The sequence below is a fragment of the Passer montanus genome, unplaced genomic scaffold (genome assembly GCF_014805655.1).
Source record: "Passer montanus isolate IOZ18808 unplaced genomic scaffold, ASM1480565v1 scaffold127, whole genome shotgun sequence".
Taxonomy (NCBI): Eukaryota; Metazoa; Chordata; class Aves; order Passeriformes; family Passeridae; genus Passer; species Passer montanus.
Window position 1 is genome coordinate 876,081 of NW_024359499.1, and position 17,210 is coordinate 893,290.

Sequence of the window (17,210 nt, forward strand, 5' to 3'; positions counted from 1 at the left end):
GTAGTGTTTTACTTGCAGTCTCTCCCATGTCAGACACCAAAAAAAAAAAGACAGCTCTTTCATTACTTTGCTAGACAGCAGCTCATAGTAAGATCCAAGGGAATATCTTAGCAATTCTTGCCAGAGAAACACATTCATTCAGTAAACTGCAGCAATTCCCCCCTTCCTGGGATGCCCACCCTATGAGCCTGACCTACATTCTTTGTTCCCACATCTATGATCTTGCCTTGCCAAAGGTGTTCCATGATTGCTGCTTCTGACAGGAAGGGAGCACACTCAGTGACTCAGGAGGTCCCTTTCAGTCTCCTGGTTAAAAACATTACCAGTGCCTACATTAAAAACACACTTGGAGCTCAGATGGCAGAATCCACACAAACCCATTACCAGGCAGCAGTGGGTCAGCCACAAAGCTCCTGTCTAACGGGAACTAATCCCTCTGTGACCCTGTTAAAGGCTAACATCAGCTGGGAACTCCAATCATCAGCTAACCCAGTTTGTGATGAACAGTCCTTCCTTGGTGGCTTTGAATGGTGCAGATTTTTTCATCAAACCCCCTGAATTCCTCCTTATCAGTAAGGGACCCTGGGTGCACTAATCCACCTTATGTGCAGAACTCTCCAAAAGGAGCCTGGTAGAGTATTTCTTATTTGAGACAAAATTGGGCTCTGTTATGTATTGCACACTAGCAAGGGAGAACAGACCCAGTCACAGATCCTTCCCATCTGAGAACCACAGCCAACAAAAATGAGTGTACAGTGGGAATGACCTCTCCAGATTCCAGTGTTTCTGTGCCAGCTCCACACCTGGAGAGAAATAAAGGCTCAGGTAAGCTGGAGATGATTCTCAAGTGTCAGGGCAGGCTTCTCCTTGGGGCCCAAAGGCAGAGAGGACAGAAAAGACATACAGGTTTTGAACCTCTAAACACAACAGGCAGCTGGGCTCACGCACAAGAGATGCCAGGCTCTTCTCCATGGAGACACCTGCATGCAAGGAACAGATACCACTGAACATCAGCACTGCAGGTACAGCTGGGGATGGATGGGGTGTTGGGATCAGCAAATCCCAGACCCCTAACTCACTTCAGAGCATTGACACAGAGCATCCCTCAGGCTGGGCCAGAGCCAGCTGTGGGTATATGAGGCCACCAGACCCCAAGAGCTGCTGCCACTTCCCCTCAAGGCCTCTGTGTGTTATCAAATCTGAAGGACCATGGACAGACCTTTGCTCTGATCCCCAGTACATTCCCAGAGTGTGTGATCAGCACAGACAGCACACTCTGCTCCTCAGGCAGTTCCATCACAGCCCTTGCAATGAGTCCATACCTTCTTCAGAGCTTTAACTGGCAGATTTAAAACCTCAATTTTACTCTCAATGTAATCAGATTAGGAAAAGACCTGAATTTCACAGCTATCCAGAACAGCTATGGACAACTCCACCAGCCTCAACCACAAGCAGCTGCAGATCCTCAGCTGCCCAGGGATTCCCTGTGGCTCCCACCATCCACTGCCCTGGCTCTCCACAAGATCCTCCCTTTCCAGCTGCTCAGATTCACCATCCAGGTAAAGCTCCCAGGAAGACCTTTCACTCAGGCACTCCTAAGGGCAGCAGGCTGGAAGATCCCACAAATTCTTCTTGACTTCTAAAAACACTCAGCCTGGTCTCCTGGACAAGGACACAGCATTCCCAGTCATGTGGGATTGAGAGGAAGCATGTCCTCATGGATACATGGCATGGCTTGCTTCCATCCACTGGCAGCTTTTGTTTCATTGTGGGCAAGGGAGCCATGTTTAAACTCATTTTCAGCTATTAGCTATCTTAAGTTAAACAAAAAATGACAGAAATTCTACCTATGTTATTCTTGCCCCATATGGAAAGTTCTGGACTAAATTGTTTCATCTTAAATTTTCAATGAGCTGAAGAGAGTGTGTTGAAAATCCCTCCCTGAAAGAAACTGAGGCAAGAAAAGGAAATTCTTATTGTTTTTTAAGCCTACCACAATATTTCAGTGTTTCTAAAGAACAGAAACCACTCATGGTGACCACAGCAGCCCTGTGCATGGCCACTGCCATTAGTAAAATAAATAATAAACTAAAAAGAATTATTCTTTTGCATATTTTCTTGCTAATTAGAGATCAGTAAACAACCCACTCTGAATTTACCTGATTCCACAACACAACCCCTGTGATGAATATGACAAGTTCCTCATTTAAAGCCAACATTTCCTAACAACCTTTGGTAGCAGATCTATTCTTCTTCACATGAATTGACAGCAGGGGAACAGGAACCTCAGCACTAAAATATCTCCTCCCCTCCCAAAACCTCATTTATCCTTGAGCCCAAAATTCCAGAAAGCAGCAGATCCACCACTTTCCACCTCCACCTTCCCCTTCCAGCTGATCCTCTCAGTCAGAAATGCCCTTTTCCTGACTCACTTGAGCCTGGCCCCTGCTCAGCCAGACCAGGGGCTCAGGCTTGGCTTGCCAGGACAGACAGACGTGGCAGCACCTCTGGTTTCTCCCACTAAAGCTCATTTACGTGTTGTAATTCAGTTATCTCCGTGTTTTCTTTTTGATAAAATCAACTGACTGAGCCTCTGTGTACTATCAAATCTGAAGGATCATCACCATCAACTTCCTGTTTCAGACAAAGTATCACAATTCTCTGCATTAATTCCTGTTTTAGTGGTGGTTTGTTTTACAGCTCCAGGACTAGTTTGCCAGAACCCTCAGTCAAGCTGCCCCAAAACTGACCTGGTTTTTTGTTTTGTGTTTTCTTTTTCTCCACAAAAATGAAAATAAATCAAGCAACCAGATGAATGAGAAGCCTAAACAGACCTTAAGAGGTCTAAACAACATTTAAATCAATGTTGCTCCTCAAAATATGTCCCTGGAGGAGCAGGTCCATTTCTCCCAAGCCCTGAGCCTTTAGGTTTAACCACTCAGGCTCTGCTAAGGTTGAATGTTTCAAAATTCATTATTTCACATGCCAGACTTTTCTGATGCTTCTCTGTGTCCTCTCCAGTTGTCAAATATTTTTAAAATTCTCCAATGAGTACGAGATCCTGAATGCAGAATTTTCTACTCTCGTGCTGCCACAGAGGTAAAATCCCCCCATTTATCACTGAGAAACTCCAGAGCTGCATGCACTAACTTATCCAGAGCTCCCACTCCACCATTACACTGCTTTCCACAGGGATCCACAGTTATTTTTCTACACTCCTTCCTCCTCTAAGATGCTCTATGCTCCTTTGTTCCAAAGGTAAACCTTCTCATTGAGTCCTACTTAAGTGATTACTGTTTCATAATATCCATTGTTTATTGGGCAACTGGGATCCCTCTAAAGCAACGAGCCACCACCATAACTCCATTCAGAATCACAGCTTTTGCTCCTCTAGAATTATAAGGAAAATTACATACCCTTGGCTTGAGGTTATGAGACACCATTAGAAAGGGATCCTTCACTACAAACAATCATTAGTAGTTAAAATAATTTGTGATTTGGTGTATTAATTTTGCACAACAGTCATTTCTGTAATTAGAATACTGAACACAATTTTTAGATCTCAGACAACAATAACACACAAATACATGGAATCATGGAAAAAACCCAACTAATTTGACCACATCAGTGCCCATACAATTGTATTCCACACTATCATCTTCCAAGTTCCTATCCAGGACTATTCCAGACATTCTTCCACTTTGGAGCTAGAGGGGGTCAACTCTTGCACCCCCAAAGAACTTAAACCACTAAGGAAATTAATTTTCCCCATTTTCAAGTTCACCAGTATTCCAGGATTTACTGAAAACTGACAGTCAATAATTTTGATAACTCCAGTGTCAATTCCTTCAAAATTCCAGCTCTGCTAATACAGACTTTCTAATCTTTAAGTGCTTGGTTTAAGTTACTTGGAAGCCTTAACAGTGCTTCTCTATAGTCACATTATTTAAAGCAATGAAATTTAGCTTGGATGTTCCCAATTTTCATGCTTGGCCTTGGGAAAGTTATGATGTTTCAGGTACATTGTACAATACTGTGCATTTTGAAAAGCACTCGCATGTTAAGTAAGGCTTAAGTAATCATTATTTATTATTTCTTCACAGCAGCAAAGCAACAATGCAATGAAGGAAGAGGCCATCTTCAAGAAAGGCTTGGAGCATTTGATACCACTCTTGTTCCACAAGTTACCATTCACTCTTGAACCTAAGCTTCACATTTGTGACACTGTTTCCTTCCACTAATTACTATAAACTACCTACCTTGAAGAACAACTCCATTCTCAAGCAATTCTTCATTTGATCCCCTACATGCCCCCCATGATTTGCAGAGCTATCACAAGCTTCTAGAATATAAGTCCACCACTTGACACAGCAAGTTTTGGAGTAAACTTAACTTATTCCAAACTGTCAGATACCATTTAAATGAAGAAACACTAATGAAAGATGTTTTTGGTTCATAGAAGAAAATTCAAACAACAAAATGGCACATGATGGACTGCAAGCAAGTTGTACCCCACCCACTTTCCTGCATCCAGCTGCCCCTTCCCCCGCAGATCTGCAATAGACTCAAATTTAAATCTCTACTTTATGCAGCTCATTAACTACCAGGAACAGCCCCCATCAGAGCACTCTGCTGCCAATGGGACTCTCTACTCATACCCCACACTGCTGACAAAAAGCCACAGAGAACAGTGCCAGTGAGCTGGTTATTGCTGCACCCTCCACCAGTATCTTAGAATCCCCAAATGAGAGCAAAACTCAGTCATTGGTGATGGCTGGAACAAACTGAACTGGAATGATGGGGAAGAAAACTCCTTTTGAGTGCTCAACTGGAAACTGCCATGCAGAAATTGCACCTCCTGTTATATTCCTGCACGTTCTTTCATCTTGTGAGCATGCAGTGACCACCCCAAATCCTTTGTCTTCTACTCAGATGTCTTCTGGACATCAACGACCTCGATATCTCCTCACTAAACAGGCCACTGTCCTCCAAAGCTGCTACACAAGAAGCCACTGCAGGTATGGTTTTCTCTGGGCCCACCTGGTTCCCAGCTAATGTCAGCAGAAAGGGACCAGAGAAAGCCCTGCTGCTGGTCCTTCAAAGCCCAGGCAGTCTTCAAAGCCCAGCTCAGGTGCTGGAGCAGCAAAGCCAGCTCTGGAGCAAGGACTTGTTCATAAGCAAGTGGAAAAGCTACAGCTGGGCACCACCAGTCTCACACAACATTATTCCATTCTGCTGCTCGTATACAGAAACACAAATTCATCTGCTGATAACTATACAGCAGAGTTTAAGCTAAAATAATGCCAGCTCAACCATCAAATTTTCAATTCCTCTCTCGGCACAGATCCTGACAGTTCATGGTGCTGCCTACCTGCTTCCCGGCACGTAACCAGACTGCGCACGCCGGCAAGAGATTCCCTTGGATGCAGGAGGATTCCAAACCTCAGCCATCACCAAACAAGGCATCCGGCTGGAACACACACCCTGCTGTGCAAAGGGCAGCACAGTCTCTAGCTCACGGTGTTACAGACCCCTCGACTACACCAAAAGAACAATAACTGAATATTCACTGCGGCTCCTGATCGCAGGGGGAAGGCCAGGAACTACGTCAACTTAAAGGGTTTTCTGGTCGCTTTGGAAGAGCTCCCTCTATGCTCCAGGCCGCTGAACCAACCACGCACTTCACAAGTCATCCCAGGCATTATCCAGGGAAGATAAAGCCACGGGAGCTCAGCTCTCCCAAAGCCAGGCTCCACAGAACTACCCGTGCTCAGCCCTCAGCAGCTCCAACTATTTTCATCCTGCTTCCAAATACGCTCAAAGAGCTGAACACACGGCCAGGCAGGCACAACACCTGGTGTAATATCTGGTACAATACCTGCCCCTTCAGGAAGGGGAGATGAGAGCGGCTGAAAATGCAGTTGCAGTAAGTAATTCAGTCCTTTGGAGGGCCGTTGATTTATGATCTCCAACAGATAACCTCCTACAAGCAGCTTTCTGATAAGGTTTTGGCTTTTTACACAAGCAGCTGAGACAGATGGGATTTTTTTAGACTATATGTTTCCAAAACAAAAAGACACCCCCCTCAAAAACACCTAAACAAATGAAAAAATACACACACCCCACCCACCCCCAAGAAACCCAACCAAACAAAAAAAGCAGTTCTGGTCACAGTTGTTGAAACATTGTTGGCAACTTGGCAACTTAAAACTCCAAAACCTCTACTAAAAAGTACTACAGAACTTCAGTGGTGACTCTAACAAAAACCATCTTACCCTCTTAACTCTGAGCATCTGGCTGCCCTGCATGAAAAGAAGTCCTGGCACATTCTACCGGGACACAAATTCAAGAGCAGTCTTCACACAGCAATCGGGGATTATTCCTCTAGAGAGCTGGAACACCTTCCTTCCTCTCCAACAAGACTCACATTATTCACTCTGCTACAAACATTTCTGCCACCTCAGACACTAACTCAGCAAGTTACTACTATTTTAATTCAGAAGGAAAAGAATGGACACAACAGAAGTCCCAGTAACAACAAAAACACAAAAGTGAGGAGTGTGTGTTTCTGAACATTATTTCTTTGAAGTCAAAGTCTCACTGGCAAAACTTCAGTCTGCAAACTGTTCAGTCAGCTTCTCCCCTTGCTGGAGGAGATGTAAGCCTGTTTAACATTCTAGCTGTTGCCGTCATGTTAACTGCCTTACCTGGCTGCACCACCCCAAGACTCGCACCACGCTCTACTTAGGGGAAGAGCAATTCACTCAAAAGAAAGATGATTCACACAATGTTTAATTAGATTTTTACTTCCAGAAGCCCCTCTCCTCACCAGTGCGGGTGTTCATACCTTTAAACAAACTAACAATTCTGACTACACAAAACTATGGTTCTAAGATCGTCACAGCATTTCTTAGTAAACTGAGTCGACGAACAAGGGGAAATCAGAATTTATACCCTAATTTTGAGCTTACTACACCATCGGTCGAGATGATGATGATGATGATGAAGATGAAGGCTTACTACTTCTTCCCACTGTGGATTGCATTCTAAAATGGTGGCCATGTCTGTCTAGGCTTCAGCTCGCACAGCCACCAGCCAAACTCACGGCTGCGGAGTTTGGTCTTGTCCAACTTGAGAAACAGTTCCCTGTGCTAAGAGTGCGCCGAGGCCAGGGAGGCCGCGGCGGGGCCGGGGGCTGCGGGGAGCGGGTCCCCCCGGCCCCACACCGCCACAATGCCAACATGGAGGGCAGCACCCCGGGACCTCCTCCGGGGCTCGGCGGGGCCGCTGCGGGCGCGAGGCCCCGGCCAACCCCTGGGGCCGGGGAGAGGCCGGGCCCGGCCGGGGCAGCTGCCCCCCGCCCCCGCTCCCTTCACGGCCGCTCCGGAGACTCCCCCACCGGGAGCTCCGACACTTAGGAGCCACTTCGCGGGGGAAGCGGTAGCTTCCTTCGGTTCCCTCAGACCCAGCCCAGTGAAACTTCTGAGGGGCAGCGCGGCGGGCCCCGCGTGCCCGGGGTCACCTGCGCGGCCGCGGGCCGGGGGGAGCCGGGCCGGGCCCCACACAAAGGCCGCTCCCGGCGGCGCCATGCGGGCACTCACCGGCGGCGGCCGCACCTTGCAGATGCCGGTCTGCTCGGCGATGGGCCGGATCTTGTGGATGAAGGCGAAGGGGTCGGCGAACTCCTCCCAGCTGGGCTCGAAGACGGGGCACTCGGGCGGGGGCAGGAACTCGGCCATGGCCCGGCCGGGGCGGCCGCTCCGCTCCGCGCTCCGAACAATCTCCGGAGCCGCCGCGCTCCGTGCGCGTCCGCGGGGGGGCCGCGGCTGGGAAAAGAGTCCGCGCGGCCCGGGCAGGGGAGGGTCGCTCCCGCCCGCCGTGCCCCGCGCCCCGGCCGGGCCGTCCCGCCCCCCCGCGCGGGGCCGCCGGCGCTGTGTTTACATGCGCGGAGGGATCCGCACAGCTGACAGCGGACCACGGCCGGCGCTTCTTTTTTTAAAGAGCCTCTCCGCGTGCCGCCATTGGCTGAGCACGGGCCGCGTCACGAGCGGGGCGGGGCCGTCCGCCTCCGCGCGGCCGCATTGTCTGGCCCGGCCCGGAGCCCCCGCGGCCCCGGCCCGGCCCCTTTGTTCGGGGGGAGCCGGGCCATTGTCCTGCGCGCCGGCCCGGGCCGCGCGGGGCGAAGCAGCGCTGCTGCTCTCGAGGGAACGCCGCGAGGTGCCCCCCCCTCGCCCCGGGGACCCCCGCACCGCCGGGGCCGGGGCTGCCGCGGCCCCCCAAGGCACAGAGTCACTCTCGGTTCTTCAAGCCGCCGGTCCAGAGCGGAGCCGAGGCGGGTGCTGTCACAGCCGACAGTGAAACAAACAATTGCAACTTTTGAGACGTGCCCACAATGCTCAGGGTTGTCATTTCTTGTAAAACTTCACTTACCGGCTTCAAATTTCCACCAAAACTCAGAAAGGCGTCCCCTGGTAGCTGCCGTGGCTGGAGAAGTTACACCGACTTGCAGAGCCAGGGGCTCAGTTTACCCTCACGGGCCTCAGTTTACCCCAGAGCAGGGATGCTCCTGGAATCCCATGGCACGCAGCCGCTCCCCCCGCAGAGGAACCCCTGCCCCAGGAGACGGGACGAGGAGGAAGCTGTCAGCTCCCCACTGCTGCTCACGGTTACAATGAATCGAACATTTGCACAAAGTGCTCAGGGCCAGTCTAGGACAAACCTAATTCTTCTCCCCACTTAAAAATGGAGGCAAAAAGCAAGCGGACACAGCTTTTGTAAAGCATTTGCGCAGGCGGTGTCACAGGGAGAGATCCTCCCCTCTGAGCTGTCCCTGCTGGAGCCTCCCTGGGGGAAGAGAGGAGCTGGACCCACACCCCGGGGCTGTCCCTGCCAGGGGCACAGGACAGGGCAGCACCTCCGAGCCTGGCAGCGCAGGGTGCTCTGCTCTCCATCCCTGCTGGGCCAGCGCCGGTGCCAGGCCGAGCTCTGAGCCAGCACCGGCTCTGATGGTCCCACCCTGCAGGGACAGGGTGGGCCTGCAGTCACACCCAGCTGTGGCTCCAGGAGATCAGGCAGGCTCAGCTTCTGGGAGCCCTGGAGGGTCTTCAGCCAGCAGGAGCATCTCCAATTTCCATCCCCAGTTTCCAGGAGGCTCCTGTCCTTTCCGTCCCTGAGTTTGACCTATCTGATAGAAGTCACTATACCCCTCTCCTTGTACAAAAAGGTTTAGACAGGGAGCTTTAACCATAGATGTAAAATTCACCATATCTGTTTGTATTTCTGTTTACACCAAGGGACCCTACAGTACAAATCACAAATATCAGCATCTGGAGAGAAAACTGAGCTGGTTCATCACCTTCCAAAACTGAGGGGCTCTGGCAGGGAGCAAAACACTACCTTTGAAACTTTGGGTCTGAGTGTCCCTGAGGGGCAGGGATGTTTGAACAACAGTGGATTATGGTGTTCCACAAATAAATCCATTTCTGCAGTGATTCCCTGAGGACTCCTTTCATCAGAGCTGAAGGACCACATTCAGCAGAACTGTTTCTGCTACTTCTGTCACATCTAAAGGCCTCCCATGGGGCTGTGATGAAAAAGCCACTCAGACACAGGTGTTTTACTTAGGTAGTTCTGATGGAAGAAAAAAAAAACCACTTGCTACAAAGATCTGAAGATGGGCAGAGCAGGGAGATCAAGGGATGACCTAGGGATAAAAAACAGGTGCCTTGAAGGGAGGGCAAAGTGGCTCAGGGGTGGATAAGATGGAGATTTAAGGTAAGCAGGAAGCCCTGGAAGGTCTGTGCATCCCATCAAGCATTTTACTTGTCTTTCCTGCTAACCTTGCTACCTGCTAATGAGAACACTTCATCACCACAAATGTGTACTTTTGCACGTTGCCTTCTCTGTATCATCCCTCTGCTGTGACATCTGCAGTATTTGTTCTGTTCAGGGGATTAGTGTGGCACAGCACTGTCTGGCTTACAAACCCAATTCCCCAAGTGTTAGAGGCACAAGCTGCAGGAAGAAAATCTGATTTCCCTCGGCTGGAATGAGAGTGCAGACATTCCCTCTTCATGGTTCAGTTGACTGCCATTAATTAACCTTTTATTAGATGGGCTTTCTCCAAGCCTTTTCCATTTGTGCCCTGTGAGCAGAATCCCCCCATTTGCTGCAGCTCAGTGTTAACCCAGGAGCAGCTGCAGGGCTGGCAGGGACCGAGCAGGGACAGTGAGAAATAAGGGAGCAGGACTCCAATACACAGTGCAAAGGCCACCCAAAGGGGTTGGCCCAAGGTGAGGAGTGCCAAAGCTTCCAACTGAAGCCAAGCATTCTTCACCACATCAGGGATTTGTTCTTGGCAGCTCCTTCATCCTTACCCAGCTGTGAGCTCCAGAGTAGGTGTCCAGAACATTCACATCTGAGTGTCCCTTTACACACTGCTGCAGCCCATCCTCGCCCAGCTGTGAGCTCCAAACAGAGTATGTGTCCAGAACATTCACATCTGAGTGTCCCTTCACACACTGCTGCAGCACAGCTCTCCTCACACACCATCTGACTACAGGAGTCCCATCAGCCTGGAGAAATGTTTAGCAAATCTTTTGTGTTTTCTTGGATGGGCATCATACCCTGAGCTTCCCTTCTAGTGCAAACCTCCCCTTCATCCTCCTGCACCAGCCATCACCTGCCTGGAGCACCCTGTTCACACAGCCTATACTGACTTGTTTGCATTTATGGATCTGACTCACTGCAAGGAAGATCACAGAATCACAGACTGGTTGGGTTGGGAGGGACTTCAAGGCTTATCTTGATCCACACTCTGCCATGGGCAGAACACCTTCCACTACCTCAGGTTGCTCCAAGCCCTGTTCTACCTGGCCTAGAACAATTCAGGGATGGGGCAGCCACAGCTCCTCTGGGCCAGGGCCTCAGCACCCTCATAGGGAGGAATTCCTTCCCAATATTCCACCTAACCCTGCCCTTTGGCAGTGTGAAGCCATTCCCTTGTAAATGGTCTCTCCTCATCCTTTCTGTAGGCTCTCTTCAGATACTGGAAGGCTACAATTAGGTCACCCCCATGCTCAACAATGTCAATTTTCTCAACCTTTCTTCACAGAAGAGGTGCTCCATCCCTCTGATCAGCTTCATGGGCTCCTCTGGACTCACTCCAGCAGCATCACATCCTTCCTGTGCAGGGGACCCCAGAGCTAGATGCAACTCTGCAGCTGGTGTCTCATGAGAGCAGTGTAAGGATAATTAAGTTAATCTTTCCCCCTTCTGTGTACTTGCCCTTGCCATTCTAGACCAGGTCTCCTCTTCAGACAAAGGTTGGCTACCAGTCCCTTGACCCAGCACCTTCCATCCCAGTCTGGGTCTCTTTGGTTTAATTCTGTGTCACAGCAAGAGCTGCCACTGCAGCCACTTGCTCCAGCACCCACCGAGTGCTGGTGCCATTGGCCTGGCACAACAGCCACACTGAGAAGAGCAGCTTTAGGAAACACCATACCCTGGAATTTTGAGCAGACAGAAGATACCTGCTCTTGGGACACTGGAAAAACCAAGCAAACAGCTGCCAGAGGCTCTGCAATGAACAACACTCAGGAAATATGGTCACATTCCACAAGCTCCACTCCAGAATAACCCAGAACTGAGGTGGAGATCCTGCCCAGGAGGTGCACCACCATGTCCAGGGACCATCAGCACCACTTGGGTGTTGAAATTCCACTGAAGCCAAAGCCTTAATTTCATCAGCACAGTCTGGCCTAATTAAAGCTCTACATGTTTAGAGGAGTACAGGGCAGGGAGAGATGTGCTGAGCTTCTCTGCTCTTTAAGAAAATAGGTTCCTGGGAACAAACAGATTTAGTGAGCAGAATCTCTGACAGATCAAACCAAACCAGTTTTCCTGGGCAAACCAACAGCCTGCACAAACCTGCAATGCAGTCTAAGTGTCATCATCAAGGCTAGAGAAGGGGTTTACATTTACCAGCTGCTCCCAGAGATGGTGATGCACATCAGCCCTTGAGAAACAGGGCTGTTAGTGACAAGGTACTGTGATCTTGGGATCCTGGTAAAAATTATGGAGCACTCTGAATACACCAGGCTCCAGACATTTACAGCATAGCTCCCAGCTCAGACACAGCACTGGATCTTGCTCTGATGCCAGGCCAAATCGCCTGCCTCACATTGTGCCCTGGGTGAGGCTCAGCAGCAGCACTCAGATGGGGAATTAGGGACTTTGCTGGCAACTTCTGCTACAACAGAACCATTGGTTTTAATCTAGAGATGCCCTGGTATGTCTCTGCCTTTCCTCCAGAAGCTGCCCCTCTCCACACTGCTCCCTGTGATCCCTTCTGCACTCCGGGGGAGCCAACGAGCCCCAGCAGCTCTTAACTCCTCGGGCTGGAGTTGTCAGTACAGGAAACCCTGCTGAGGGGCCTGCGGAGGGGGCAGGCAGGAAACCTGAGCCTCGGCTGTGGGCTGGAGCAGAGTGGCCCAGGACAGAAGTCCCCCAGCCACACAGAGGTCCAATGGGGACTGTCAAGAGCCAGGTAAGAACAGCTGGTGAGCATGTGGAGTCAATATGGAGGCTCCCCTGCAGTTGTGCAACTGCCTTCAGCATTACTTTTATTAATAAAATTCTGTAAGTCCCTTACCCTATCATTAGCTGCTATTAAAGCTGAGTAAAGCCTTACTCCAAATCCTTGCCCAGACTACCCTAAGAACAAGGATAAGCAAACCACAGCTGTTGGAAGTGCTGGAAAGGCAGAGCTGAGGTGCTGTTTCACACGCCTCACCTTGCTCTGGGCAGTCGCTGACTCACACTCCAGAGATGTGGGCTGTGCCTTCCTGTGCTCCAGCACGCAGGTGACACAGCGTGGGACACAGCCTGCTTCCAGGCAGGACGTGCAGCGGTGGGATTCTCATGGTGTGGAGGCTGGCAAGGCACCTGGCACCAGTGCAGCGCTGACAGGCAGTGAAGGTGAGGCTTTGAAGTTCATTATCTTAAGGCAGGTGCCTAAAATAGGTCAGAGTAACCTCACCCAACCCCCCCTGCTGCTCTGCACAGGGAGCCTGGGGTGACTCGCTCAGCCCCAGGCCTCGGTGCTTGAGAAAGTGAAGCCCTGGCAACAACAGAGCAACTTGGGAAACACAATTTGCCACAATGTATAAAACCACAAAAGCCTATCTTTTTTCTTAGAAAAAACACTGAGACATGAAAACGCAGCTCCTCTGCCCCAGCCCCTTGATTGCAGTGAAACAAATACCATCACCACTGGTGCCCCAGGAGGACCTAAACTGAGCTGTGGCTTCTGCCAGGGCGAGCAGCAGCAGCACCAAGTCCCCCACAGCTCGTGTGCCAGCCCTGCACAGCCCTCTGTCACTGTGTGTGCCACCTCAAATGCACCCCTGCCCCTCCCACGGTGCTGTGACACCCCAGGCCGCGGCAAGGAGAGAAGCTGGTTCTGCAGAAAATGTTTAATTAGCAAATCTTGTTCCTAGTCAGGCTTTCTGCCTCTGCTCCAGCCAAAATCCTCCTTGGTCACCCAGACATGCTCCAGGACTCGCTTTCAGACACACCAGGGGTGGCATTACCGAGACAGCCAGCACACTTCATCAGCTTGGGCAATGGCACAGGATTCAGGGCTCCTTGTACCCAGGTACCTGCACCTGCATTCCAAGGGATTTACACTCTCAAACTCTCCCACCAAGCTGCTAGCCAGGTTTCAATCAGCAAGTACACACAAAGCCATCTGTGGGTCACTTAAAATACACTAAAAATGGACACTCCAAGGCTGGACAGACAAGGAGTTGTCTGTTAAAAACCAAAGTTAAAACCTGGGTTTTAAACCACTCATTCACTGATAAAGAACCATGCAAAAACTGCTCCTAAAAAGGAATTTAAATGTGCAGAAATAGTTGCACTTGAGTAAATGGAGAATGTGCAAGAGCTACATTGGTAGCAGGTCCCTTGCCAGCCTCCACACCATGAGAATTAAGGAAGAGAAGACATTTCAGTCAATGCTGATGGCAAAGGTGACAATGTCAGCAATGGAAAGGTGGCAAGAACCCACATGAATCATACCAAGGAAGACTGATAATGAGTATGGAAGATGGCACACAGCTTCAAAGCAGCTGGGGAGTCAGCAGGCATTCAAAGGGGAAAGAGTGACATTAAACAATGCCAATGGAAAGAATTTAGGAGCTTTACAGTCAAAAAATTAGGTCTCCAAACGCAGAGTTCTGAGGGAGCTTCACAAAGGAATTTTAGCTTACTGTCTTCATACCTGGAACCACACACATCTGAGGAAGAGGATATAAAAAATTCAAAGTCTCCAACAGACATCAGAGCATCTTTCACAAGGAAGTACAAGACCAAACAAGAAAAGCCTTTAGTGACCACAACAGTAAGAGTTACTCTTCATCTGCCAGCACCTACAATTAGCAAGTAAAAAAGAGGTGCATCAACACACAGGTGCTTCAGAGAAGTGCCTGCACTGATCATGTATGAGTGTTTGAGACAACCAGTCCAAAGTAAACAGTCTAAACCAGTATGGGGTCAAGCTGCCCCCCTCAGCCTCATCAGAGATCCAACACATGCAGACACTCAGCAGACATTAAGTACTTGCAGGCAGTGACAGTAACGAAGCCAGTGCACATATGCTCTAATAGACAAAGCTGGAGCCAAAACACTCTGCCAGGATCTGCAACAGCAGTGAACAAGGAAAGAAACAGGCACAGAATTTGAAAACACAGAGAGGAAGATAAACACTAAACACAGCAACAAGTAAAACAAGAAACAGGAGTACTCTGCATGGAAGTGCCAGTAACTTGCTGGAATGATGAGGGAAGTTAGGAAGAGGAACCCCCATCTCTGGGTGCCATATGTTCATATGTTCACAGCAAGGCATTAACAGATTCAAAAGCATTTGTGGACAATGGCAGAAACTGTTCTATAGCATACTGAGACGTGACTGGGACACTTCCATGCACGCATGGGCCCTGCCTTCCACATAAACACATCACAGAAGTTGTGAGGAAAAAAGACAGAAACCATTCAGTCCCACTCAGCAGGGAGCAGAGGAGTCTGTGGGTCCACAGCAGCTGTAGCTAAGCCCTGGTACCCCAGTTCCCTGCTCCAGCACCCAGCTGGTCCTACACTGAGTTTGAGGGAGCAAAAGAAAACTGGGCCCTTCTTGCAGGAAGGGATTTTTTTTTTCCTCCAATTTAACACAAAGCTCAGTGCCAAGGGCAGTGTAAGAGTGAAAACATGATTGCATCTTCAGGGACAGTGATAGCCAGCAGGTAAGATATAAAAGATACAGATTTACATGTGTGTATATATAATATATACCATATATAAAAAAAAGTAACTCAGCATAGGGCATTGCTGTGGTAACTTGTGAAGAATTGCACAGAATAAAGTCCTGAACTGCTGGAAGACAGCACCAGGCTCAATGTGGGACATCACAATCTCTTGAGAGCACTGCACACCAGCAGCAGCCACCCAAGGCACAGTCCACAACAGGGTTTGGAAATAACTGAAAAGCCACAAAGATCCCCACTCTCAGCAGAACAAGTGAAGTGCAGCTTTTGCAAGTGGTGGTGAGGTAAGAGCATGAAATGCATTTGACAGTTGCAGCCACAGAGCTCTAACAAAAGGAAAAGCAACACAAAGATGCTGAAGGTCTTTGCAGCCTTCTTGAAGAACACTGCTTGGAATGCCTCCCTAATTTGAAGTTCTGCAACAAGTCCCTCACAGCAGCCACCTCTGAAACAGGAGCTGGAACACTGACAGCCAGTAACCTCAGGGGCTCTTGTCTAGGAGAAAGGACAGATGAAAACTGCAGGGTAAAAATCACAGAAACATTGAGACTGAACAAAACCAGAGTCCAACTGTTCCCCCAGCACTGCCATGTCCACCACTAAACCATGTGACACACCCAAGTGTCACATCCACAAGTTTTTTGAACACTCTCAGGGATGATGACTCCACCACTATATTGGTCAGCCTGTGCCAGTGCTTGATCTCTCTTTTGGGAAGACATTTCCCCTAATATTTAATTTAAATCTCCCCAGTGCAACTCAAAGCTGTTTCCTCTTGTCCTGAGCCTTGTCCCCTGAGAGCAGAGCCTGACCCCACCCTGGCTGTCCCCTCCTGTCAGGAGCTGTGCAGAGGCAGAGGCTCCCCTGAGCCTCCTTTTCTCCAGGCTGAGCCCCTTTCCCAGCTCCTTCAGCTGCTTCTGAGCTCAGTCTCAGGAAGTTTGAGCCACTTCAGACAGAAGAATTTGTCCCAATTTAAGCCTTCTGAAGCCAAGCACAAGTTCTGGGCTTGACAACAACAGGCCCTTGCTGCCTGGTGTGTAAGGAGCAGAGACAGGTCTGCAGAGAGAGCCCAGCCATAGCCTCTCACCACTTCAATCCAGAACTATTTAGAGATGAAAGGACTGCAGCTTAGGAGGAAGCCACAAACAGGCCCTCAGCACAGCGTGATGGCAGCTCAACATCACCCATCACCTCGTGAGGGGAGCAGAGCTGAAGGGGCAGAAATGCCTAAAGCAGCATGTTTGGGGCAGCCTTTCTGGAGCCCTGATCAGAGCCACATGGACACAAACCTAAGTCATCTGGAATTTTTTTTTCAACTTCTCTCGACATCTGATCTCCAGTCCCAAACCTATAAAATGAATTGCAATATTCCTGCCTGTGATCAGGACGTGCTTGCCACTTTTTGAAACTCAAAGAAAGGCTTAAAGCCTTGTTCCTCCCTCAGCTTTGTAGCTGACGTATCAAAATCACAGCTGCACATATTGAGCCAAAATTGAGAGACCACTCACACACTCACTCGTGTCACACAGAAGCCTGGAATAGTTCTTAAAGCCAAGATGAGCACATCCAGTGGGCTGCAATGCTTCATTTTAAAGGGACTTAGAGCCACCTTCTTTTTTCTCATAAGGAGTACTTCACTTAAGACTTCCCTCTTAAGTCTCTCTGAATTTCTTACTTCACTTAAGACTTCCCTCTTAAGTCTCTCTGAATTTCTAATTAACTCTTCAGCATTAGAAAATAGTAATTCCTAAATGTTTCCAGAATGTTTTCTGGATCTTCAAACATAGTATTTACAGCTATTGTTTTCTAGCAAACATTTGAAAAGAAGAATTTAAGCACTCCAAGCTCCTGACACAGACTAGAGAAAACAAAATGTTGTAGAAAAAG

General features: G+C 49.2%; 1 protein-coding gene across 1 annotated transcript in view; it reads right to left on the minus strand.

Annotated features, from left to right (window-relative positions):
* The window catches only part of KDM5B (lysine demethylase 5B), a 52,135-nt gene extending 44,396 nt beyond the window's left edge, over positions 1 to 7,739 (minus strand). Inside the window, 1 exon segment of the mRNA XM_039698512.1 lies at positions 7,602 to 7,739. Coding sequence (XP_039554446.1) covers positions 7,602 to 7,739 — 138 coding nt within the window.
* Positions 7,740 to 17,210: the final 9,471 nt, after the last annotated feature.